We start from the raw sequence: 27,434 nt of genomic DNA, 5'->3' as shown, positions 1-27,434 counted from the left end.
ACCTTTGAATGTATCAAAAAGAAGCTATTGAAACTGTCTGGATATATAGATTTGAATTGCCTAACATGTCAGTGGATAACACGGAATCTCAAAAGACATGCTAACTTCTAATATACAACCTAAAGAAGCTGTATCTATCTCAAATAGCTGTTAACAATAATTGTAACCATTGAAGTGTTTCGATTCACTAGGCAGGTGTCACGTATTCAGCCGCACATAAAAATGTGGTTAATGGCATTTACTATCCTGACAGGAAAAGTTGTGCCGAGCAACATTACCGTCCTGGAAACTTGGAAACTTGGTAATTACTTTTGAGGTCAAAGGCCGGTCATGGCCAATCAAATCCACAGGAGGGATATTTAAAACCAATTTTCCTCTTGCTCATTGCCCTGTCGTGGTTTCATGCATAAGGTTATCTGAGAGTGCGTTCCTGATCTTGATTTTCTGGTATTTGACTTTGGCTTTGTTTTGACTTCCCTGCAATCTAGTATCCTTGACTTTTGGCTTTCCCTCATCTTTGTGTCTGATTCTGTGTCCCTGACCTTGGCAAGTATTTTGACTATTCTTGGAGACGTTAAGTCTGGCCATTCTAAGGTCGGGTTATACGTTATCCTTAGTCCTAGGTGTGACACAGTACTGCATGCTGGATCAACTTGTAATCCTGACAGCAGGTGCTTAGACAGAATTTTTCTTTCCGTATTCCTAGGGATCCCTCACCTTCTTTCCCCTCTCTATCATATTAGATATGATACATTGTAAGACAATGATATTATAATATTTACTATTTAGCGGTCAATGCTAGTTCTGCAGTATTAAATATTTTTATTTATATTCAAGACTATTTTAACATATATTTTTCTATTTTTGCATGGCCAAAATTATGCTGATAGGTCTCTTTGGCTAACAGCAAACATAAGTGATTCCCTGTATAAACGTTAAAACTAGCTCATACTAGGGATGTGCATGGGCAAAAAAATTTGGTTCAGTTCAGAAATTCGGGTAAGTAAAAAAATGAGTCTGCTTTGGCAATTCGGACCAATGGTCTTCGGAACTGCGGAATGGCATTTGGTTCGGACATTCGGGCTTAAAGAAGTGGTCTGGGTTTAGTTAATAATTAGTAGTGTTAGTTTAGTATATATACAATTTACAAAATGATATTTTCAGGGATCACTACAAGCATGCAACACTTCTGCACACTATATAATCCCACCCCTGTGACACCTTCTTTGTGAAGAGTTTAGGAGCAGAGTGTAAGAGCAGAGAGTGAGCAGAGTGTGAGAGCAGAGAGAAAGCAATTTGTGTGTGAACAAACAAATGAGTGTGTATGAGAAAGAGAGCAAAGTGAGAGCAAGTGATGGCTGGTAGAGAGCAGTGTAGGGTCCCCCAGGGAGGGTTGTGGTGGTAGTGGGGTAGTTGTGTGAGATTTGCTCAGGGATGGTGGTGGGAGGGAAGGTAGGCATTCTAGGGGCAGAGAGGGAGGTGGCACTAGCAGCTCCTGCTGTTTCATTTGCCTCCGCTTCAGGTGAGTTGAAGAGGAAGCAAGTGTACCACTACCTGTGGTCTGCCTCTTAACACTAGTACTGGTGGAGGAGCTCGTAGTGATACTAACAGCAGCAACATGCTACCAGTTTCATCAGTCACTTTGCTTGAGGGAAGAATGTGAGGAGGACGTGGATGATCCATTATGGTTTCTTTTGTGTTATTAAATTTTTATTTAAATTAAATCACAGAAAACTAAACACAAAATGAATCACTGTAGCAAAGTCACAGAGCAGCAGAGAGACACCCTGGCAATCAGATTACCTGGCTTGCACATCCACACACTCTCTAACACCCCTCCCCCCCTTCAAAAAAAGAAACAAAATGCAGAAGAAAAAAAAAGGCAAAACTCACTCTCTCTCTTTCTCTCCCTGGAACACACATTTAAAACAATGTGGCTCCCAAAGTTTACAACATGTAAAGTACAATAAATGTAATGTAATTTATCTCTCAGTCTCTTGTGCTATCACGACTAGTCTGGTCACATGAATGCAAGCCAACACCCTGACAGCCTGATTTATATACTATCCCACCTCAATGACTCTGTGTGCCTTCATTGGTCAAGTGTCAGTGACAAAATCACCATTAATTGGCTGTCCTCTAACATCAATCACAAAAATTGCTAATTTCATTGGACAGGGAATAGTGAAACCGGATTGGGCAAGCAAGCATTACATTGCACAAAAGGAATTAGCTTATTGGTCAAGATTATTGTCATCAATTTTCCCTCTCTCTCTCTTGTTTTGCCACTTTTCAGAAATCCGAATCACTTCGGAACTTCGGCGCTTTGGAACCTCGGCACTTTGGACATTCTTAAGCAGCCGAATGTCCGAATGGCATGAAATTTGTACGAATGTACATTCGGAATAAAACTAATTGCACATGTCTAGCTCAAACTAGCATGTAATATACCTGGAAAATACAAATGTATATTTATGTTTATTGCATAAGTCATTGGCAAGCTTGAACAATTATGTCTAACCTTTGACACTAGAGGTGTCCTGTCTTTAGAAACATTGTTCACAACAGATGGAGTGAACAAGTTCAGACATCTGTTGGCTTACATTTCTCCTTAGTGTCTCTGCAATAAATCATGAACTTCAAATTCTGTACCTCTTCCAGAAATGTTTGCATGATTGTATGTATAAGTGGATTTCTAATTAGGTGATTTAGGCAGCAGTCTAAGGCCTGGCATTCACTGGTGGCTTGCACACTCTTAACTTTCCTAACTGGAGAACAGGGCCTGTACCATGGGATAAGAAGCAGAAGACTACCACTAGAGGGCTGCCCACTATTAGGACATGCGAAGAGTGACTGCAGCCAATCGCTCCTCACACTGCTACAAATTGATGGGAGGGAAAAGGAGCACCAACATAGGTGCCAAGTATCAGATAATTCTTTGCAGATTGTCCCTAAGAATCTCCTGCACTAACTGATGAAAGCCTCGGCAAGGGTTATATCTGTGAAGGATCTGTTCTGTACTTCCCTACCCGCACCCGCCAGCTTCTTCAATACATCAGGTAGCCTTAAAGGAGATGGCGACCTAGTATATTGCCGTGTGAATACACTGCAATACATCATTGGCCAGCTCTTTGACATGGCAATATATCTTAAAGTTACTGAGAGAGGGAATAGGAAATTACATTTAAGCCTCTCCTTTGGTAAGGTTCATTACACTGCATGGGAGCTGCTCTCTCCTGAAGTGAAGGAGAAAGTGATGCAGCTCCCAGTAGTCAGTAACACTGAACCACCATGGTAAGGGGCCTAACAATTTATTGTGCTGGGGAAGAGACAAACTGGGAGGGGAGGAGAGAGGTAAATGGAGATTTGAGGAGAGAGGAAGATGGAGCTCAAAGGGAAGAGGGAGATAGATCTAGAGTTGCATGAAGGTGAAGAGGGAGTTGGAGATTGGAGGGGAGAGAGGTTGATTAATCTGGGGAGAGAGGGAGATTGGGGTGAGGGGAGAGAGAGATGGAGCTAAGAGGGATGAGGGGATGGACTTAGGGGGAGAGATGGAGCTGAGGGGTGAGGGAGATGGAGCTGGGGTGGAAAAAATGAGGTGGAGCTGGGGTGGGAGAGAGGGAACTGTGTGGAAGAGAGGGAGATGAAGCTGAGGGTAAAAAAGGAAAGATGTTACCTATAAGAGTCGGGTGAGACGAAAATATCTAAAATTTCAATATTGGCGTTCGTGTGTTTCTCTGTCAGTGTTTGTGTAAGTGTGTCTGTTAGTGTGTGTATGTGTGAGTCTGTTAGTGTTTGTGTGCCTAGCGATAGGTGTGTGTATATTTGCTTGTGCATGGCTGTGAGCCATGTGTATGTTTGTCAGTGTATCAGGCATTGAGAATCACTATGTGAGTGTATGTCTGTCTGGCATTTTGTATCTGAGTGTGTGTGTATCCCCATGAGGGTGTCTGGGATATATATGTGTGGTGAGTGTGTATTTATGTGTCTGGAAGTATGTGTGGGTTGTTGGGGGCTCAGCAACTGTTTGTAAAGGGACATAAATGTTATGATGGCAGTCCTGCAGGATGGACTAAGAGTCAAGGGATCTGGAGTGGAATGATATGCCAGCACCTGCTTGCTGGAAACTGTGCCATATGCACCGTTAGACACCAGGGACCCTGATCATTTAATTTTAGCATTGTTCAAATTTTATTTCATTATGTCTGTTGAAGTTGGCCTCATATTCAAGTTTTTCCTCACAAATTGTAGAGCTACCTCTGACTGTATGAAAATGTAAACATTTAACAAACTTCCCTACTTTAAACAAAATATTATGCATTACGGAAACTTTTGCTAAAATACATATATTTAGATTTTTATTTTAATAACTAAAATTTTTAATTAATTAGTCACTCTGTTTTTCAGGTAAGCTGCAAAGTGTTGCAATTTTTTCAACAATACATGTTTGGATGTAATTATTTTTGGATGCTTTGTGAAGGAATATATCTGCATACTTTGATTGTGGTGGCTGTGTTTGCAGAAGAGCAACATTTACATTGGTATTATCTTCTGGGATGGGGTAAGTACCATTCGGGTGCATATATATATTCAAAATGATGTGTTTGGCAAACTGCTGAGATTCTATTCTCAACATGATGTGAAGTTTATTGTGGCCTTTTATGACTTTGCAAAGTGTGGATGCGACTCAGGAATGAAAATTTCGGAAACATTTCATGATAAAGAATTATCCTCAAATAAAAGGCACAAAGCTACAGAGTTGATGTACATAAAATAATGCCAGAATTTTTATATCCCTTAAAAATGCAATGGAAAATTAATTGTATAAGTAGACACATTTTAAACAAATTCTATTGTTCAGTCCAAAATAAGAAACTGGGACAAGTGTATTATTCTATGACATTGTCATAGCTGTCATAATTCATTGGGCAATTCCTAATCCTTGTTAAGAAGATGTTAAATGGACACTCTAGACACCACAACCACTATGCTTACTGTAAAATTCTATGGATCTTGGAATCCCTCCATTTTTATTTTATGTGTTTGTCAAACTGTTTTGGATTCTCCAGCACTCTAAGCCAGTGGAGAATAAATTATATTTATAATAACATATCAGCAACACCTTCATTAACTAAGTATACATTCTAAGAACCATCTATCAATATTTTAACAATATCAGAAAAGAAATCTTGTTTAAACTTAATCGATTCTAAACATTCAACAACTCCTAATGCAGGAAATATACCATTTCATCATGGTGCTTCTTAATTGTTGTCCCTTGCCCAACCACTGTGATTCTTGTAGGTTCATGGGTGCTACCCACTCTCCGTTGCCACCACCTCTCTGCTCCGACTGGCCATGCTTGGGAACACTTCTCCAAACAGGGCAGTCCTGTCTGATGAAACCAACATGCTGGTTTCACTGCCAGCACATCTGTATCAGAATGATTCATACTACCCAAATATGAAAAAAACACTTGCTAAGGAAATAGCATAGTGACAGGGAGCAGTAGAACAACCTGAAGATGGTTCTCCTGCTCTCTCTGCCACTCAGTCATTTGCTTTGACTCTCTGTGCCACTGGCATACAGATCTGATGTCAAAGCACGACATGACATGTCCGAGAGGGACCTTAATTTTATAACTTAAATCTATTCATTTGTAAGCGTTTCTGTTAGTACAATGTAAAGATTAAATTAAATGCTCTGGTTTATTTTTAGTGTTGCATGTGCAAGCATTTAAAGAGATTGCAATGAAAAAAATGGAATTGTACATACTGTACATCTATGTCAAAACATTAGTGCACAATATTTTTAGATGCAGTGGCCTCTACAGTCATGAATAAAACACCTTTTTTTTTATTATGTTTAACATCAAGATCATTCCTAGAATCTGTGGTGTCTTCATAATTTCTCTCGGCTAAATTGTTTTTTGGTTGGGGCACTCTGGTAATGTGCTGTTCTAACTAAAAAAAGAAAAATTATTAAAGAAAAACCTTATGTCAGACATTAATTTCTCTGCTGTGATTAGCTTACAAAGATGATTAAAACGATTTGCTTCCATGCATCTAGATCCACCGGCATTATTTTGCATCTTTTCCCAACAGCATAATATCATATCTTTTCTTAACAGCTCAATTCACATTTTTGCTTCAAGCTTTTCTAGGTTTATAAATAAATGACTCAAAGCTTATACATGACAACGATACTGCATGGAGTGAGCAAGATAACAAAACAAGGAAAAGTAGTTACTCTCACTGCTGCAGATTTTTCTGCTTGCTACTGCAAATCTAGGAAGCTTGTTAAATGTGAAAAACATTAACTAAACAACTTGTAGAACTGCTTGTTATTTATATAACTGTTATTTTTATATATCCACGTCTACATCAAGTATTCCCCAATACGGACAGTTATATAGCTAATGCTTTATCTGAAATCATAAACATTTATGTGTTAGAATAGAATATACTATGTAGCAGTCATTATTCACATATTATTATGCCCGTGTCCTCATACACTGAGATGTAATTATGTAAACTATTGTACTGAAACAGTTAGAGGATCAAGGCTAGAGGACACACACACAATGCATCCCTCACACACACAGAAACACACAATGCATTACTTACACAGACACACAAAGACACAAGGCATCCCTTACCTACACATACAGAAACACACAAGGCATTCCTTACACAAACACACACACTCACACACACACCTACAATGCATCATTCACAAACACACACGCAACGCTGGACCACCCATGCTCTAGAATAAACATGTGCATTTGTTGCATTTGTCTTTCGACACATCGATTTATTTGGCAACAAATCATTTCATCTGAAACAAAAACCTTTCAATTCGGTTTTGATGGAGGAAACATTTGTTTGTTTCATGTGTCGGATTTGGAATTTCCAGCTATTTGTCCAAATAAATAAATTTTGTTCTAAAACAAATTAAAAGGTTTTTGTTTTGGATGACTACATTTGTTTTCAAAATAACTGATTTTGTTTAAAGATGAATGCAAAGAACGCACATGTCTACTTTAAAGAAAATGTGTAATAGGTGTTACAAAACAGGTTTTGCCAGACACCAAATAGGAGTTACACATGTTACACCAACAAGAACAAGGCACTCTAGTGCTGATGACATCACAAACCACTTATAAAGTCAAAATGTATCTGACAAAGGTATTTCTATATCTTTTTTTTTGCAAAACATTTTAATATTTTAAACATAGCAGATAGATATTTACAATACTGATCACCACAGCTGGTATTAGAGTTTAGAAAACCAAAAATAAAGTAAAATGTTGGATTATAGAAACATCATGGCCTATTCTAGGGTCAAACAAGTTACATAGATGGCACACACATTGTGTGTGTGTGTGTGTGTGTGTGTGTGGGATGCATTGTTTGTGCATGTGTGTCTGTGTTTGTGAAAGGAATAAAACGTAAGTTCTGGTGGATTAGGCGCTCACTATATATTTTAGGATGATATGGCAGCAGTAACCAATACAAGGAACCCCAACCTTGTAGTGAATAAATGTGAAAAAGAAAAAGAAGGAAACCGCGCCCTTAGTATAGATACGTAAAAATATGTAAGTATACATACACAATGGTAATAACAAGTAGTCTTCTTATACAATTGACCTCAAAGAAAACATAAAACATAAAAACAATAATAGTGTGGTATGTCAGGTATAGTGGGTGGATAAATAGTGGTAAGTGATCCACACTCACATGGCCCAGAGCTAACTCACGTATTTCTATCTATACATATTGCACTATTTGGAGTTATTTTATCTTCCCATATATCGCCCATCTGAGACTGTGAGGACAACTACATATCCTTAGGCGGGGATTGTTCCGTCCAGGCGTATTAACAGCTGAGCTCTAAGTTAGCTCTGGGCCATGTGAGTGTGGATTACTTATTACCAATTATCCACCCACTATATTTAATATACTACACTATTACTGTTTTTATGTTTTATGCTTTTTTTTTAGGTCAATTGATCATCAACTTGTTCCTTGGTGGGGATTATACCACCTATGCCCTTAAGACTAGAGCAAGTTCTGCTCTAGCAAATAGATCGTGAAAGAAAGTCACATATCCTTAGACGGGGATTGTTCCGTCCAGGCGTGTTAACAGCTGAGCTCTGAGTTAGCTCTGGGCCATGTGAGTGTGGATCACTTACCACTATTTATCCACCCACTATACCTGACATACCACACTATTATTGTTTTTATGTTTTATGTTTTCTTTGAGGTCAATTGTATAAGAAGACTACTTGTTATTACCATTGTGTACGTATACTTACATATTTTTACGTATCTATACTAAGGGCGCGGTTTCCTTCTTTTTCTTTTTCACTTTGTGAAAGGAATGCCTTGTGTCCTTGTGTGTCTGTGTAAGTAATGTATTGTGTGTGTCTGTGTGTGAGGGATGCATTGCGTGTGTGTATATAAGGGATGCATTGTGTGTTTATGTATGTGTGTGTGTTTGTGTGTGAGGGTAAGGAATACAATGATAGTTTCTGTGTGTAAGGGATGCATTGTGTGTTAGTGAGAGTTTGTATTGTGTGTTAGGGAGAGTTTGTTGGGCAGAAAAGGGACTGCGTTTTGTGGTGGGTGAGAAGGGAAACAGCTTTTTATTTTTTTATTTTAAAAATTGTTTTTTGTTTTTTTTACAGTTTATTCCCCCCTCCCTGTATCTTCACTGTATCTAGGAAGGGGGGAGAGAGCTGATGGTCCGGTGGTACTGTAGAGGCTTAGCCTTCAATTCTGCATGGTGACGGCTCTTCTCACAAAGTCTGACACCATGTGGAACTTAAGCATTGCCATAGTAACCAGCAGCAATGCTCTAAAAGGTGGGATTGCGAAAATAGGACAGCCTTCTGCAAAGGTAAAGGCTGAGAATCTTCTGCCCCAACATACTGTGCAAGCCGGCAAAAACTCAGGGAGGCACTGCCCCAGAAAGCACCTCCATTGGCTATCTGAGGAGTGTCCACTGGAAGTGTCCCAAGGGGGCAATGTAAACACTGTCTTTTCTCTGAAAGGCAGTGTTTACATGAAAATGCCTGCAGGGAATGATTATACTCACCAGAACAACTACATTAAGCTGTAGTTGTTCTGGCGACTACAGTGTCTCTTTGACTGCTGTAATTAAATCCATCCGAACGGTTTGATGGCTTATTTGAAAACCTATAAACTGCCGATAAATGTGATCAGCTGGAAGTTAATCCAGGCCTAATCTGGAAAATAGGACAAACTAAATTTAGTAGTTTTGTATCAACTCTTTTATGTTAGATTAGATTTTGCTAATCATTTGTCAACAGTCACAATTTACTGCTTTGTAAGATTACCAAAATTGGAGAAAGAGTGTTTCATCAGACCTCTTTATTCACAACATCCTGGTATACATTGTATCATTACATTTGTTTAAGAAAACATTGGCAAAACTCTTCAGTATCTATATTTTTCGACAGAATCTATTTAAGCACAACAAGAAAAAATTCTGTTATGATAAAATTATGTATTAGATAATGTAAAAATATTTCTTCAAATCATGGTTTGGTGATATCGTTAGCCTTTCCTTTTCAGACTATATATATGTTTAAAATTTGTTGTTGGTATTTGAACACACGCTTTGACATTTTGAAGTTACATTTCAAGTGACCCTATAATCAATAAAAGGTCAATTCTGGTAAACATAAAAAAACATAATTTCCTGCAAATGCATTGCCAGCAAGTGTTTAATTTAAAATATTCCTGTGTGATATTTGATTTGTACGTGCTTGTTTAGTTTGATAGCCTCTACACAGATGAATACCAGGATCCACCCATTCCCAATCTTAAAATAACTTAATAAATTAAGATTTTAAATCTTAAATAGTCTGCTGAAGTGCTTTATATTCTAAGACTGGGTTCTACAAAAAGGGCAGATTTCAAAAGAAATTTGCACTTTTTTAAAATTAAATTTGCCCTACCCCATCAGGCTGTCTATTAGACAAACAGTCTTGCTACTTCCTGATTGTTAAGTTCAGTGGAGCTAAACTCAAGAGGCAGCAATTGCCCAGAGCACATGCCTTGCAAAGACGGCTCATTGATCTGCATAGGGAATTCTGTAATTGGACAGCCACTGAAAGTCTGGGCGTGGGAAGAAGGGGCAGGGGGCTTGTAAAAGTTGCAGACAAGATAATTGCAGATTTGTCTAGCGGTTTTTAGATATACCATTAATATTATATCAATTTTTCAACATGTTAGTGAATAAACCCCTAGACTAACCACCGTCAAAAAATGCATAATTGAAGGTACACTCCACTGCCCAAATACAAAATAAATACAAATCACTGTTTTGTAGATATACACCAATGAAAACATACATGCATTTAATTATGCATTTTTTCATTGAGGGTATATATATAAAAAACACTTGCAAACCTTCCCCTTCTAGCCCCACCCAGACTTTCTGTGGCTGTCCAATCACAGACTTCCCAATGCAGCTCAATATGAAGTCTTTGCAAGGCAGGTGCTCCAGGCAATTGCTGCCTCTTGAATTTAGCTCCTGAGCTAACAAAACCAGGAAGTAACAGGATATGTTGTCATCTTGAAAGCCAAGGGAGTGTAACCAGGTTAATTTCTAAAAGTTTCAAAATCTGCACTTTTTGTAAAGTAAAAAAAACACATAAAGCTTTACAGCCAGCTAAAGTGCTTTAGTGGTCTGGAGTGTGTCTTTAAATATATGCATGTTTTCATTGTGGGTATATCTGTTAAATAGTATTTTTTATTTGTTTATTTATTTTGTATGCAAACAGTGGAGTGTCCCCTAAGGTTTAGCATCCCATAATTCCTAGTGTGCAACCATGTGGTAAACATCTGCTATACCATGCTTAGTCTTAGTCAAAATCTGTATTCAGCCTATTGTCTGTGTTTGCAGTTTATGGTAATATATAACCATAATGTATAACCATAATTGAATTAAAAAAAAAAAATAGAGAGAAATGAAATCTACTTTTGATAGCAGTTTGTTCACCACAATGTGTAGATTCAATTTACATCCCAACAAACTGCTGACATATTGCTTTGCCTTTCAACTTGTCCATATATGTCTAATTCTCCATTCTATCTTATTTTCAGGGTTTCCATTACTGCCAGCATCTATTCATGCTTTTGCAAGAACAAAATACTTTAATGACAAGTGAGTAAGACATTGCACATATCTCTGGTGATCACAGGTTAAAAATATGTTTCCCCTGTTGCTATCTTGAAACATAACATTTCTAATTATATTTCAGATGTTGGATGAGCGTGGAAACAAATTTGCTTTACATCATTCATGGCCCAATTATGGCTGCCCTACTGGTAAGACTATTATGTTATATTGTGCCTGGAAGACTCTGGGTAACATACTCATCATTCCTCTTGCAACTTATTACCCTAATTAGTCTGGTCAAACAGCAAGTAGTGATTTAGCAAGAAATAATACTTAACCGAAATGTATGAAGCAGGGGCAGCACTGCATGATAATACTATCTTTTTAATGAACATTCTATTTTGCATGATGGAAATTTAAGGATGTTATCAGAATGGTGGCACTTGAATAGGTTCGGTGGAAACATGCTTAATTAATTACTTATTCAACACTAGAATTCTATAAATGCTTTATCCAGTCGTACAACCACATGACCAGCCTTTAAACCAGAATAAACTCGTAAACTAATGTTGCTCGTGTTGCTAGGGAGGGGCTGACGCAGGTCTAATTTAAGGACTTTTTCCATTGCAAGCCCACTGTGATAGGAAGAGATAAATAGCACTTCAAAATTGCTGACTTACCCAACATGGCGGAGGTCACATGTCTCTATAACTTCAGCGACGCACAGCTCGACCTGGAAACCAGGCTCAACAAGCTCTTTGTTGACTTCTGGAGGCGGCTGCAGATCAGGTTCAAGTGCCAGCAGGGTAGCGAAACTCAGAGACAGCCACACCAGAGACTCCTGCTGTACCCCCAGCGAAGAACACCTGATAACGGCGGCGGCGCCTAGACCAACACATCAGAGAAACAGAGCGCACATTTCCTACACGGCAGCTCCGGCTGCCCCCTTATCTTGCTTTACCCCAAGTGACTGTCTCACCGAAGCGGCCTTTGGGCTCCGTTCTGCGCAACACTCTGATACTCCTGTGGCCTCTGCTTACGCCCTCAAACCCGACGACCATCTTGCTGACACGTGTATATGGCATACCCCTGAGGGGCATAGGTTGACTTACATCGGGGCTCCTATCGGCTGGCAACAACCCCCCCCCCCCTTGGCTTATCTTTCTTTCATATAAGCATGCAATACCTGCTGTATTAATATATAATTGTTTAATTTAGACTGCTCCAGCCTCATAATGAGTTAGCAGCATCTTGCCTTAATCAGTGCTCGGAGGCCAGTGTAATTGTGTGCAAAATCTCTGTGTCTCGGGCACATATGTCATCTAAAAAGTTTAATCTCAGCATATAATGTAGACATGTGTACTCAGCCAGTCTGTTTATTTTACCTTTTCAGTTAATCTTCAGCAAGTTACCCCAACATGTTTTTTTTTTTAATTCTTTATTTTATTGTGCTCATAGGATACATAGTAGCAAGTAATGCCACGACAGCATGTACCAGCCGAGGTGTCAACATTTCAAGACAATATTGGGCATTAGTATACATTGCACATTTTTATGGTTTAGGTTGCAAGTTTATAAACATGAACAGTACACATCTCTTGCGCCCCACTGGGTGAGTTAACTAAGTGTGATTCTAGGTTTGTGTGTGTGTTTCAGAGTGGGCTCAACCATTGACCAGTAGAGAAAGACCAGGGAGGGGGAAAAGGCTACTCCACTGTGGCTGTGGCTGGGCGCAGATTGCTAGAGCCTGGCTGTAGTTGTTGTTATGATAGCCTACGTATATGGGAACTTGTCAAGCTCTTCTGTGTGGTCGGCCTTTTGTGTGTGGCTAGTTCCGCCAGCTGTCTCGAGGATTCAGCCAGGGGGGTATGGAGTAGACCTAGGTCACTAAGCAAGGATTGCATTTGATTAAAAGTAAAAGTGAGAACTGTAACTTTCAACGAAAATAAAACAAAGGAAATGTAACTTATAGACCTTCTAGCAGCGGTCTCAAACTGAGCGAGACACGTTCTTGGTGGAATAACAGTGTCCCCGTAACTTGGGCTGTCCTTAATGCCTCAGGTGGGGTATCTGGTTGGCGATGCCTTCCGAGTCTCCCTCGGGGTGAACTCACGTACATTCGCTGGGTTGAGCTGGGACAGTCCTGTGCCTCTCGTTGGTGCCACTTGGAGTATGCCCGTGGATATGAGGAGTGACTCTAGTTCCTGGAAGGACTGCGCTTTGTGGGTTATCCCGTTGTGGGTGAAGAATTCTGCTCGCGGTGTTCCCCATCGATAGGGCATCTCTTTGGCTCGGAGCTGCTGCATGAGAGGTTGCATTGATTTCCGCCAGGTAAGGGTGCTCTTGGTAATATCTGGAAAGATTGTTAGAGTCATGCCCTCAAACAGCAAAGGTGTCTTGTTTCGTAGTGCACCTAGGAGAGTAGCTTTGTCCGACAGGGATTGGAAGCGCAGTATGAGGTCTGCAAGTGCGCTGCTGGAGCTCTTGCCGGCTTTGGTAGTCGGAACATCCCATCTAATCTCAGGGATTTCACTTGTTTAGGTGGAATTAGGGCCCCCAGGAACCGCCTTATGTAGTGAGGCAGCTCAGAGAGGCCAACTGAGTCGGGTATCCCTCGGATTTTTAAGTTGTACCTCCTCCGCTGATCTTCTAGTGCATCTAGCTGTTCCGTGGTGGTGTTCTGCTGTTTCGTCAGGTACGCCATTTGTTGTTCCACTTTGGCTAATCTGGAGTCCTGTGTACTCGAGCAGGCTTCTAGCCGTGTGGTTTTGGACTGGGCTTCTTCTAGGGCCTCTCTATAGTGGACCATGTCCGCCGCCTGGTCCTTGCGCAGATCAGCCAGCATTCTCTTGAGTTGGTCTGCTGTTCCCCAGACGCTTTAGGTGCAGTGTTACGATCCAGTACGGGACCGAAGTTCGCTCCCTCCATGAGGTCTGTGTCGAACTCCTCTGAGGCATATGAGGCGAGGCCGTCCGCCATTTTGGACCATGCGGCCTGTTGTGTGTTTCTCAGCATGTCGCCGATGTCTCTGCCGTGAGTGCCTTTTTTTGCTTTTGTCTTCTTAGTTTTTCGGCTCATGGTCTGTAGTGAGGCTTAGTTAGCTGTGTGGTTTCTTTTGGGTCTGGTTCCACCATGAGAAGGGTTCTTTTAGAGTATGTTTGAGTCGGAGTTCACAAAAACGTGACCGCTCCAATGCGCTGCTAGCTCCGCCCCCTCCCAACATGGTTTTTAAACCTATATTCATCTAGGAACTGTCATGGCTAGAATTTATGGTGTTACTGAATATTTAGATTTTGTTCTGTCCGTACACCTGTATGTCTAATCTGGTCGTTATCTAATTTCTAAACGTGCTGTACCAGCAAACTCTTAAGCTACTAGCCTGCTGAGAATCTATGAACCTGCCTGATGTTTTTCTTGGTCTTTGAAGCACATACCTTGTCTCACATTCAGGCAAGCTCTTTAAGCATGATTGTTTCGAATTGTGACTAATGTTGTCTATCCTCGTGTTATGTCATTAATTCAACTGCGTGTATTTCCCTCCACTACAAAAATAAAGAATTATATATAAAAATATATATATATCTTTTGTGACAGTGGCACTTTAATGAGCCATATTTGGAATGAATTATTAAGCACAGTGTAGGGGTTTTAATGAAATGAGTGCAGGTTTAAAGCTGCAGGTTAGTAGTTTCAGGTAATCACTTTATCCATTTTAAGAAATCATCTGGTGCGGTGTAGTAAAGCTCATAGGTTAATAAATGCCCCAGCTGCTAAGTGGTTAATGGTGTGCTGATAAACGTACAAATATATAACAAAAGGGAAAAATTGTGTGCAGAATAAATGTGAATTGTAGCAAACACAACATTTGTCTATACTCATTATAGAGAACAAATGGTAAGAAAAATGTTTGGACACATTCAAAATTAAAAGCAAAACTGCATAAATAATAAAAAGCAATATGTATCTGAACGATCACTCCAATATCAAAACCACTTAAGCACACTGCAGTGGTTATGGTTCCAGTAGAATAAATACATCTGTAATTGAATCCTAAATTATTTTAAAATAAATTGTACTTACAGGCATAGCAGAATGTACCTACAAACAATCTTTCTGTCTGTCTATATATCAATCAATCTATCTATCTATCCATCCGCCTGTCTGTCTGTGTATATATATATATATATATATATATATATATATATAAATATTTACAAATTCTGGCACTCTTCCCACAAATAAACACTTAGAAAAATTCAGACCAAGGTGCTTCACAGTGCTGAATATATAAAAAACGAAAAAATGAGAGCACTCACTGGTTTTGCAAAAGCTGTGTATTCAAGTTCTAGGCAAACGAATCAACGTTTCGACCGTCAAGCGGTCTTTATCAAGATGCCAAATCATTACAAACATAGACAATATATAGCATGTGTACAGATAAACTTACCCTATCACCGTGTAAAACCCATTACCCCGACCTGCCCCTTTGACCGGCGCCAAAAATCGCGTCCTGACGTGCGTGATGACGTCATGTCATGTGATCGTGATACTAACAATTGCTTAGTTGCGGACACACCATGTGACCTACAATCATGTGATCGCAACCAGAGATAGTTGCTAAGAAACGCCTAAATAACATGGCCTATAGTGCACAGGAAATCGGAGAGAAAGAAAAATACAATCAAAATAAAAATAAAGATAAAAACATGCATGGAGGATATACATATTGTTCAAGTGGCTGGATTGAATGCTCTAATGTATATGGGAATATCACATGTGGGCATCAAAATGGCAATATAGAAGGAACCAGAAGAGAGCTAAAAGATGTACTAGACTGTGAAAAACATGAATGTAGTAAATGAGTGAATAGATGAATAAATAAATAGAAATAGACATACAAATAAAAATAAAAATAAATATAAAAATAAAAATAAATATACATAAAAATAAAAATAAAAATAAAAATAAAAATAAAAATAAAAATAAAAATAAACATAAAAATAAAAATAAAATAAAATAAAAATAACAATAATAATAATAAAAATAGAATAAAATAAAAATAAAAATAAAAATAAAAATAAAAATAAAACTAAATAAATAAATAAAGATAAAAAAATATCAAAATACAAATAAAAATACAAATAACTATGACTATAACTATAACAATAAAAATAAAAATAAATATAACTATAAAAATAAAAATAAAAATAAAATAAAATAAAAACGAATATAAAAAATAAAGTGATGTGAATAAAGAAACCTGATAATAATACTGGTGAAATGGTATCTCAAAAAGTGTGAACGGCTAACTGTATGTGAATGGGGACTGAGTGAATAATATATCGATCAGAGTAATCTGATATGTGATGTTATTGGAGCCAAAATTGCCCCTGTGCTGTGAATATGTAAAACTAAGAGTATGTGAATCCATCTGTGAGATGAGATCCTGTCACAAACATGGTGACCAGAAAAGTGAACCACGAAGTGCAAAGCTGATGAAATTTAAACAAAGTGCGAGGAGCACCTCCTAAAAGAAATTTAACATGCCATAGGTGCCAACACCATACTGCTGTCCTAACCTATAAATTGACAATCCAATTTACAATGTTACATATAGAGCCTGTCTGACAAAAGGAAAATTATATATGCTTGGGAATTGAATAAGATACTACTAATGCAATCAAACATCTTTTTGTTGGACTTCAAAGCGAATTAAGGAACAAAAAATTTTTTGCATATAACCCAAAAATATTCCAACCAAGAACGGGTCTGTAAATTTGCTGGGGACCCTGAAAAATTGTAGATATGTCTTAACGAGTGTTTAAAAAACAACTGAAGCTGTTGTATTCATTCAGTCCCTTGGGTTGAACCGTGTCAAGGTAGTGAATCCAAAATGTCTCTCTTTGAAGAAGAATTTTTGATCTGTCGCCACCTCTACCCAAAGGAGGAATGTGATCAATGATGGTGAATTTGAGAGTTGGTAAATGATGTTGCAATTCAAGGAAGTGTTTCGCCACCGGTTTATCTGTTTTGCCGTCTCGGAATGCCGTCATAATCCCCGATCTATGGCCTCTAATACGATCTCGAACTGTCATGTCTGTCTTGCCCACATAATATTTGCCACAAGGGCAGGAAATTAGATACACCACATGATCACTTAAGCAGGTCAAACGGTGTTTAATTTGTATCCGTCTGCCTGTATGTGGATGTGCAAATGACGATCCTGTGAGCATGTGGCCGCAGGTAACACAACCTAAACATTTGAAGCAACCTTTCTTTGTGTTCTCCTTATGAGAACTATAGCGACTTGGTGTGTCAGTTCGAACTAAAATGTCTTTTAAGTTTTTGTTGCGTGCAAATGCAATGCGTGGTTGTTGTGTGAAGATGGGATTCAATGTTCTGTCCGAGGACAGAATGTCCCATCTTTTTTTAATTCTTTGTGAGAATCGTTGGCCTTCAGAATGATATAGTAACGGAATCGTAATCCTTGAAACAGTGTTCTGTTGTTTAATTTCTCTTCCTTCAAAGATTTTTTTAGCCTTTGCAAGGCAATTTTGTAGGACTTTTCTTTTATATCCCCGTTCCAAGAAGGAATTGGTCATATCCTGAAGTTGAGTGTTGCAAGTAGTTTCTTCTGAGTTGTTTCTTAACACTCTAATAAATTGCGAGATAGGCAAGGAGTTTTTTAAGGCGTTGGGATGGGAACTATTTGCATGCAATAAAGTATTGCGATCCGATGGTTTTCTGTATAACCGATGTGCTATACCTTGATCCTTTCGATACACTTCCACGTCCAGAAATTGAATCTTTTCATTGTCACATGTGAGAGTAAGTTTAATTGGTGAATCGAGAGTATTAAGTTCCTCCACCATGATTTCCAGCTCATTTATCGTGCCTTTCCATAATATGAAAATATCGTCCACGAATCTGTGGTATTGTATCAATTTCTCCTGATACTTAGAGATTATATGTGTATTTTCATATGCGTACATGAAGCTGTTGGCATATGTTGGCGCTATATATATATATATATATCCATCAATCTTTCTGTTATATGAATATTATTTTTTCAAGTTTCTCTCAGTAGCACTGTGTAAATATTCCACTGAGAGATGTGTATTTTTGTGAAACATAATTCAAAGTTTGTTTTAATCCACATGCTTTCTTGAGTTGGATGCAGAACTTGGTACTCATAAATAGATGGTAAAACTTGAGATTGTTTGTTTATTAAGCATGGCTACCATTCAAACATAAATCTGTAAACCACATTAAATGAAGGATTATGTGTCCTTGCAACGTTAAATAAACCATAAACATGCTCTCAGTGAAACAAACATTTATTGCTTATATAACACCGCTTCTAAATTAATTCTTTAATAAACCCATATTCAGTAAGAGTCACTCTTCAAAAACAAGTTAAACATATAAACAAAAAACAATCAGTTTTTCTTGTCTTAATCTCTATTTAGTGCCAATCTGTTCATAGGGACAAACTAAACCAAAGCCTGGCGCAAGTAGATTTGCACCTGCACCAGTTGATCCGGAGCTACCTTTGATTCTCTGTGCACATTAGGCTGGTAACACACTAAAAGTTTTACTTCTTCTTGTCAATACTGAACATGTTATCTGTATATTCAGAGTTCACATTGTAAAAAAGTTTTAAGATTTTTAAACTATTATATGCTGATTGCCCAATTTATATGCTCTACTTGAGACTAAACGGGGCACTTCAAAGAGCACCACTAGTGGCATACTAAGCATTTCTGACTGTACATATTTCACAAACGACCTAAATTCTACACATGCCCACTTGATTTCAACAGCTTATGCAGACTGCCATCATTCATTATCAGTGAGCCGGCTTGTAATGTAGTGGAAGAAGAGAAAGAGGAATTGTAGCAGTGCAGTGCTATTTTTTTGTATGTTTACCATTTATAATAGAAATTTTCTAATTAACCATTTTCCTAAGGGAAACAATGTTAGTAGTTCACTATTCTACCACCGCCAATAGATTTTTTTAAAATTATTATTATCGAAACAATTCTGCGATGGGGTGCTTCTCTAATTGCCTCTATGGGCTAGCCACCACTGCATGCTAAGGGGAACAGGTACAAATAATAAGAGGACCGTGATTTAGATAAAGGGCAGAGTCTAGCTCACAATGATCTCTGATTGGTGGGGCTAAGTACTGATAGGGATGTTGCTTTGTGATAAGAAGGCACATAGCTAAAGAAAGGGTTATGCTACAGAAAGCTGCTAAATCTTTTTCTACTTTTAGGAAAACTAATGAGATTTAAATGTGAAGAAAAATGCAGAATGAGTATAAGGCCAAAAATCTATCAACTGCACTCAAGTTATGTTGGGGCCCAGAGTATGACTGGGGTGTCATTTTAAAGGAACACTACAGCATTCAAAATAAAAATATGTATTCCTAACACTATAGTGCCCTAGTCACTGTTTAAGTGACCAGGCCAGCACTGCCAGGGTTTAAAAAGGTAGTTAGCTCACCTGTTTTCCCTTACCGCTATGGTCTCATGGCTGAAGTCTGCAAATATTAATCATTAAAGCATTGGGAGGCTAGCATGCATGTGTGGCAAAATGTCACTCTGTGCCAATCAGATGCTCTCTTTATTCTGCTAATTTATAGAAGTTCCTCTCATGATTGTCATATTGAAAGCCACTAGAGGCAGGTTAACCTTGCAATATAAACATTGCCATCTGCAAAGTAAAATGGGTTGGGGAGGGTGAACATGGCACCCCGACCACTTAATTGAGATGAAGTGGTCAGGGTGCCTGTAGTGTTCCTTTAACCCCTTAAGGACAAAACTTCTGGAATAAAAGGGAATCATGACATGTCACACATGTCGTGTGTCCTTAAGGGGTTAATCAACTATTGCTTTTATATGTCAGTCCCTACATTGGCTTCCTATAAAATATAGAGCTCAATTTAAAATTCTGGTTCTTGCTTTCAAATCTCTACATAATGCTGCTCCCACCTATCTATCCTCCCTTATACGCAAGTATGTCCCGTCTAGGCCCTTACGATCTGCTGAAGACTTACGTCTATCTTCTGTCCGTACTCCCACCTCTGATGCTCGCCTTCAAGATTTCTCGAGGGCTGCACCGTTCCTGTGGAACTCGCTTCCCTCCACCGTTAGATGCTCACCCAGTCTCAACTCCTTCAAAAAATCGTTAAAAACCCACTTCTTCATAAAAGCGTATCAATTAAACTGTTAATAGCTCCCGACTGATTCCTCTTCTGCAACTGTCACTAGTCTAATGGTTACAACTACATGTCTGTTCTTCCACCCATTGTAAAGCGCTGCGGAATTTGACGGCGTTCTATAAATATCATAATACTAATAATAATAATAATATGTAACGTAATTCTTTTTATATCTAACTTGCCAAGATTTGACATTTCATGTAGGAGCCAAAACATTGTCTTCACATTTTATTCCAAAATACATACTGCTTTCTGAAGAACTTATTAGGTGTGCCTGGACATGTGTACACTACCAGTGGATTCCGTAAGGGACTTGCCTTCCCTGTCTGGAGCACTCTGGCAGAAGCCGTACATTATAAAATCGAGTTCATTGTCTTTTCTGGTACAAATTTCAATCAGATGTTAACTTACTTTGGAAGTTTGTATCCCCTACTCTGTAATTTGAACTTTAATTACACCCAGGAAGCTCCAGCAAGGGCTAGGAAGCTATTAACAACGCAGGAGATTAGAAATGCTAACTAAAACAGACTGTGCAGTAAAGGAAGTATAAACATCATATCTCTCTTTACAGGAAGTGTTTAGGAATGCAGTGCAACTCACATGCAGGGAGGTGTGACTAGGGCTGTATAAACAATGTGAAAATGACAGAGTAAATGACAGAAAATTAACAGTGAAATTACACGGGCATGTTCTCTACATCAAAATGGCTTAATTAAGCTAAAGTAGTTTTGATGCCTATAGTATCTCTTTAAATGAGCTGGTGGGGAGAGAAATGTACCAGGAGCCTTGGCCAGTGTCCTTTGTAGTCTAGTTACCAGCCTATGCTTAATTGCAGAGTTGTAGGCATATTTATACAGGGTGGGAATATCAGTGATATCTCAGTTTCTCTTGTGTCTGTGTGTGAGATTGGACAGGAAGTGGAAGGGATAAATCCCATCTGGCCAGTAACACTCTCACACAGGAAATGCCTTACAAGAGGAGCAGGGATGGCACTATGTGATACACAAAGGATGTCATAGGTGAGCACTAATTGATGCACACTGTATGACAGCTCCTGCAGCTCTATTATCAATCATAGAAGGGTGAGTAATTTGCATATAACCTCCAAACTCCACATGCCCGTACCCTACACACCATTTATCCTAAATGTAACCCCTCCCAAAATGTAAACAAACTTAACATAAATGTAACCACTTTGTATATGGTACCATGCAGAGATGTTACCCATAGTGTTTGAATAAAGTTATTTGTCAAACATCACAGTCCACAGATCAATAATGGAAACAAAATAAAATCCACTCAATGCTCATAAAACATGTCTGAGTGCTTAATGCCACTTAAGAACAGTGTGTAACCAGATAATCATAGTGACAGCATCAGTGGATAAGGTGTCTATGTTTCTCGTCTACCATGGAAATCAAGTGCTGCATAGTGTAGAGTGGCTACTATTTTATGCAAAGAGATGTGAAACACATTTGAGATGACAACTACCACTGCCATATTAGTGCTAACCAACCTAGAGATAAGAGATTGTGACAAGCAAGGAAAGATTCCTTTGTTGAAGATGGTTAGGACCCCTGAATAACTCAAGGGGACTCCCAGTTATTCCATAATAATTCAAAAATGGGGCCCGAGAGACACAGAGGCTAAAGAAATAGCCATCTTCTTCCTTCATCTCATGCATAACTAGTCAGAAGGTAATCATCAATTGGGATGAGTCAAACAAGTACCTCCAATAGCTCCACCATTGTGATCTTTAAATAAGATTTATGGTGGGAAAGGGGTTCCTCAAGCACCTTAACTTAGTAATGATAGGACAAGATGATACCCAGTCCCTCGGTTCCTATTTATATTCTATGACTATCTTTAGAATCTTTGCCATTTGCAGTATTTCCATAGCAGACAGAATTTTTTAACAGAAAAATATAAATGACTGCGTACATAGTCTGTTTTGCATATCTCGAAGGCAGAGAGCACTTCACTTGATTCCTCTGTTAATTCTAATACAACGTTGTTTTCATCGAGAGAAGTCTTTTTTTGCAAAAGTCTTGGAAATTGTTATGAGTGTTTTAAAATCTATTTCCTTCTAGTTCTTCGAACTTAATCTAAAAAGTGAATTTAACCAAATTGCTAGTTGTCTTGACATTCGTGTGGCATATTTTAGCATATTAATTTATTTTTAACAATCCAATCAATTTTGCAGTCTAATCATTTGTAGTATGCACTAGAAACAATTGTACCTCTGACTATATGGCAAAGATTTTCAGAAAGGTACAACTTTGCCTTGAACCCTAGTCTCCCTGGGGGTACGTGACCTGGCTTTTGCCTTTAAGAACAAAAGAGCAATTTACACAGTGCAACGTAGGCACAAGAAGTATTTCACACATTTGTGTGGATGTTGCTTGTTCTGGCTTTTTAGCTGTTAAGCTGACAAGTTGTTAAATTACCAGCCTTGGGTGTATGACCTTGAAGGGTTTTTAATGTAACCTTCATATTTTATATGAAATAGAACACTGACGGTGTCGGGTTTGTATGTTCTGTTTTCTACTAAAACATGAAGCACGTCCTTTAGCGAAGGCAAGTAATAAAAAGCTGTGATGGGGGATGGAGAGAAATCAAATACTGATCCATTTAAAATTGTTGCTGAATTAACTCTTTTTTAGAGACAATAAATATAAAAGAGCTATTAAAAAAAAAATTGTACTTGCATAACAATATATAGATCTATAGGAATTAGCACACTGAAACATATTTAGATACATAAAAGCAAACTATAAGATCTTGGAGAGAAAAAAAAGAAAACAAGTGGTCAAAATGAATTTAGAGATTTTTTTTTAATTGTCTTTTTGTATTTTCAGCGAATCCAAGTAAAGTTAAAATCCATTTACAGTATTTGTCTCGAAAAATACGCCAGTTCAAATAAATTGAATTTTTTATTTCATGTGTGCTTTTTTAATTATTTATTTGTAATCAAATAAGAATACAAGTAGGTGAGTATTAAAACAAAGGGCAATGAAAAAAAAAAACCTATTAGGCTTCAATAAAACTTAAATGAAATGTAAATAACTTAAACGTGCTTTTTTTACTCTAAAGTAATACTGACACATTTGCTTCATTTTTTGTCCTGGCATAAAGATACAGGTAAAACCATGCAGTTTTGTCACATGTTTCTTTTTTTTTTTTTTTGGTCAATCTTTATTTTATTGTAAGTTTTCAAGAACAAACGAGACACAAAGAAAGGTTCAAGGGGTACGTTATATACAAACATTGAAAACATAGTCAAGGATACACTCTTGTCTCACGTTATGGTCCATTTCAGTGTACGATGCACATGTGTGGGGTTGCCCCCATTGCCACTTAATCGTCTTTGCATTTAACGGTGTTAGGCCTTAATTCACAAGGTAAGTATGTATCACGGGCATGTCAACATGATCGTGTGATCAGACCGTATTGTCAAGTAGTAATAACAACTTGTGACCATGGAATATAGCATTAGTTGTTCCTTGTATTACCCAATCATTTGTTTTCCCATCTGTCATCCCTAATCTTCCCTCCTTGGACCTCCGTCAATTTAAATTTCCTGTGTCTGAGAGGGAAAGATGCCAGACCATAGCTGATGTGATATTATCGTAATACATGCTGAGTGAGCAGGTGAATATGTGTGGCGGGCATCAGTCAGCTGTGCGAGGAGGGGAAGAAGTGGGATTTGCCGATCTGGTGGCTCGGTGTTTTGATGCCAAAGCATTGTTAGCTAGCATAGTACCTGCCCTGTCCTGTAATAAAGCTAATTTCTCTGTGGCACGTCTATAAAGTGGTCGGCATTAGCTTGTGTTCGTACTCTGGGCGGGCTATCATCTCTCTCCGTCAGTGACTCCGGTGATCTAGGGATTACCGGGCCCTCAGTTAGTCCTTCGTGTAGCTTTAGTGTGTGTATTCCATTCGGTTTCCCCCGTCCTCCCTCCCCCCCTCGTTGCCCTTGGTATGGACTGCAGGGTCTAAGCTTGCTAACCGTCTGTGGGATGCGTCTGGTTGGGCGATTCGGGTAGGTGGTGGTGGTCAGCAGTCGGTCTGTCACATATGAGGGTCTAGGGTCCCATATGCCTCTCTGCAAGCGCCAGTGGCCCGTACGTCCTGTTGACGATTAGCCTCATGTCCCTGTTGCCCTCTGCCGTGTGGCCTTCCCTAGTCATGGTATTTGTCCATGGTGCGGGGCTTATCTGCAGAGCCTGGGTGTGGCCTTTCCCTAACTTATGTATGGTGATCTATGGGAGGCAAGAGCCTCGACTCCGTATGTCTTAATCCTGTACGTAGCTCCTGGGAGCAGTGTGTTCAGAGAGTGTAAGGAAGGGAGGGGATGGGGTGTGCAGGAAGGGTGGGTGGGTGGAGGTGAGGCATGGTGGGAGAAGGAGAGGGAGGGGAAGGCACGTTCGCCATCGAGGTCGCAGCCCCCTGCGCCCCCCCCCCCCCAACGTCCAGACGGGCACATCCCCAGGGTCCGAAGAGGCCCCTCAAGGTTCGATCCTCTGGAGCGTTCCCTATTTCGAGCTCGCGTCAGGGGTCTGTCCTGGGAGTTAGTTTGGCCTATTCGAGATGTACGTGAGCCATGGCATCCAAACATGCATGTATTTTTCTGTGGTGCCGTTGAGGGCGGCGGTTAGCTGTTCCATCCCGTGTATTTCTTCGACCCTGTCCATCCAGTGTTGTAGGGTGGGTACCTGTGTGGAGCGCCATCGTGTCGGAATTAGCGTTTTGGCCGCGTTCAGGAGGTGTTTAGTTAGTGTCTTTTTATATTTTGAGATAGGTAGCAGTGTATGATGAAGTAGCATCTGTAGTGGCTGCAGGGGAATGTCTGTGTCTGTGATGTGTTCGATCTGTGCGTGTACCTGTCGCCAGAATGGGGCTATCTTTTGGCACGTCCACCAGATATGAAGAGCTGTGCCTACTTCATTGTTACATCGCCAGCATGTCGTTGGTGCATCCGGGACCATCTGGTGTATTCTCACTGGGGTTCTATACCAATTGGTTAATATTTTATAGTTGAGTTCCTGTAGTTTGGAGCTAATGGAGCTTTGGTGAGTCAAGATGTGAATGTTCGTCCATTGGGGGGCCGTCAATGTTACCCCGGTGGCTTCCTCCCAGCGTGCGGTGTGTTTCAAGGGCTCATGCTGTGTGGAGGATATCAGCATCGCATAAAGGTTTGAGATTCCTCTGCATAAGTGTTGTCGCTTCGTGCATATTTTCTCAAACTCTGTTAGGGGTCTATGTATTAGGCGTTTCCCTGGTAGAGCTTGGTAGAATGACTTGATTTGGAAATACCTGTATCTTTCGAGCCCCGTTGGGACTCTATCGGTGATCAGGTCTGGGAGCTGTTTTAAGGAGTCGTTCGTGCACCACTGTTGCATGTACATCCAGTCCGTGTCTCCAAATGCCTCTACGTCGCGAAGTGAGAGTCCCCCAGCGAGGTCTGGGTTGTGTGTGATCGGAGTCAGCGGCCCCGGGGTCGTCGTCCACGCCAGTTTAGTCCTAATCGAGTACCAGACTCGTAAGGTTGCACCGATGAGTGGGTGCTTGCGGGTTCTCATGGAGGTTAACGGGCCTCCCAGCCATAGTGCTGCTGGCAGCGAGCCTCCCATCTGGAGCCGTTCCATGTGTATCCATTGTTTCCGTGTGCCGGTGGCATGCCAGTCCACAATTCTATGGATATGTGTGGCTCTATAGTAGTCCAGGAGAGATGGGAGACCCATGCCTCCCTGCGCCTTTGGTAGTCGTAGTTGCGATCTTTTCAGCCTAGGAGCCTTGGAGAGCCAGATGAACTTGGTGATGGCCATGTCCATGGTTCTGAAGAAGGTCCCTGGTATAGAGATAGGTACGGTCTGAAACAAGTACAGCAGTCGGGGCAAGAGATTCATTTTTATCGCGTTCATTCTCCCGAACCACGATACGCATAGGCCAGCCCACCTGGCTAAGTCCGAGCCCAGTTTCTGTTGTATAGGTGCGAAATTGTGAGTGTATAGCCGGGAGAGGTCGACAGGTAGCCAGATGCCAAGGTATAGTAGCTTTTCCTGGCACCATGTAAAGGCGTACTGTGTTTTTAGGTGGGTAGTCATCGCGTCACCTGTTGTTATGGGGAGAGCCTCTGATTTGTCCGTGTTTATTTTTAAGTTCGATATCCGTCCGTATTCCTCGAAGGCCCTCAGGAGATTCGGCAGGGAGACCATCGGTTCACTGATAAAAAACAGCATATCATCGGCATACGCCGCCACTTTATGTTCCTGCTCATGCATAACAAACCCCCGTATGCCCCCGTCCCGTCTGACCGCCCCCAGGAAGGGTTCCAGGGAGAGGGCAAACAGGAGGGGGGGCAGCGGGCATCCCTGTCTTGTTCCGTTGCGTATGTGCACTGGGTCCGACAGCGCGCCATTCACCCTGATCCTAGCAGATGGTATCGTGTATACGGAGGAGACCCACGTAAGGATGTGGGGGCCGAAACCCATTGTCTGGAGTGTCGCGAGCATGTAATGCCAGTCTACCCGGTCAAAGGCCTTCTCCGCGTCGGTTGAGAGGAGGAGGACCTTCTGCGACGACTGCTTTGAGGCGTGTAGGACATTTAGGGCTCGGATGGTGTTGTCCCTGGCCTCTCGACCTGGGACAAACCCAACCTGATCAGGATGTATCAAGTCTGGCAGGACCCAGCCAATGAGCGTTGCTATGACCTTCGTGAAGAGCTTCAGGTCAGCGTTCAGTAGCGATATTGGTCGATAGCTGGCGCAGTTGGTCGGGTCCTTGCCCTCCTTCGGGATCACCGTGATCGTAGCTGTTAGGGTATCTCTAGGGAGCGTACCCCCCTCCAAGAGTGAGTTGAGGCCCGTCAGGAGCTTGGGCATGAGTATATCTCCCAATTCCTTGAAGTACCGTACCGGCAGGCCATCGGGTCCTGGTGCCTTATTTGTCTTGGAGCCTTTCAGTGCTGCTTGGAGCTCCTCTAGTGTGATGGGGGTTTCCAGTGTGGCTGCCTCTTCTCGTGTGAGGGTCCTCTCCACATGTTGTCGCAGGT

General features: G+C 40.2%; 1 protein-coding gene across 1 annotated transcript in view; it reads left to right on the top strand.

Moving 5' to 3' along the window:
• CALCR (calcitonin receptor) overlaps nt 1–27,434 on the top strand; it is a 404,852-nt gene that overhangs the window by 351,040 nt on the left and 26,378 nt on the right. Inside the window, exons 8-10 of the mRNA XM_063452257.1 lie at nt 4,408–4,561; nt 11,139–11,199; nt 11,297–11,363. Coding sequence (XP_063308327.1) covers nt 4,408–4,561; nt 11,139–11,199; nt 11,297–11,363 — 282 coding nt within the window. The remainder of the gene's footprint in view (nt 1–4,407; nt 4,562–11,138; nt 11,200–11,296; nt 11,364–27,434) is intronic.

This window comes from Pelobates fuscus, chromosome 4 (assembly GCF_036172605.1).
Source record: "Pelobates fuscus isolate aPelFus1 chromosome 4, aPelFus1.pri, whole genome shotgun sequence".
Classification (NCBI taxonomy): Eukaryota; Metazoa; Chordata; class Amphibia; order Anura; family Pelobatidae; genus Pelobates; species Pelobates fuscus.
The sequence above is the reverse complement of the archived record's forward strand: the minus strand, read 5'-3'. Positions and strand labels throughout refer to the sequence as shown.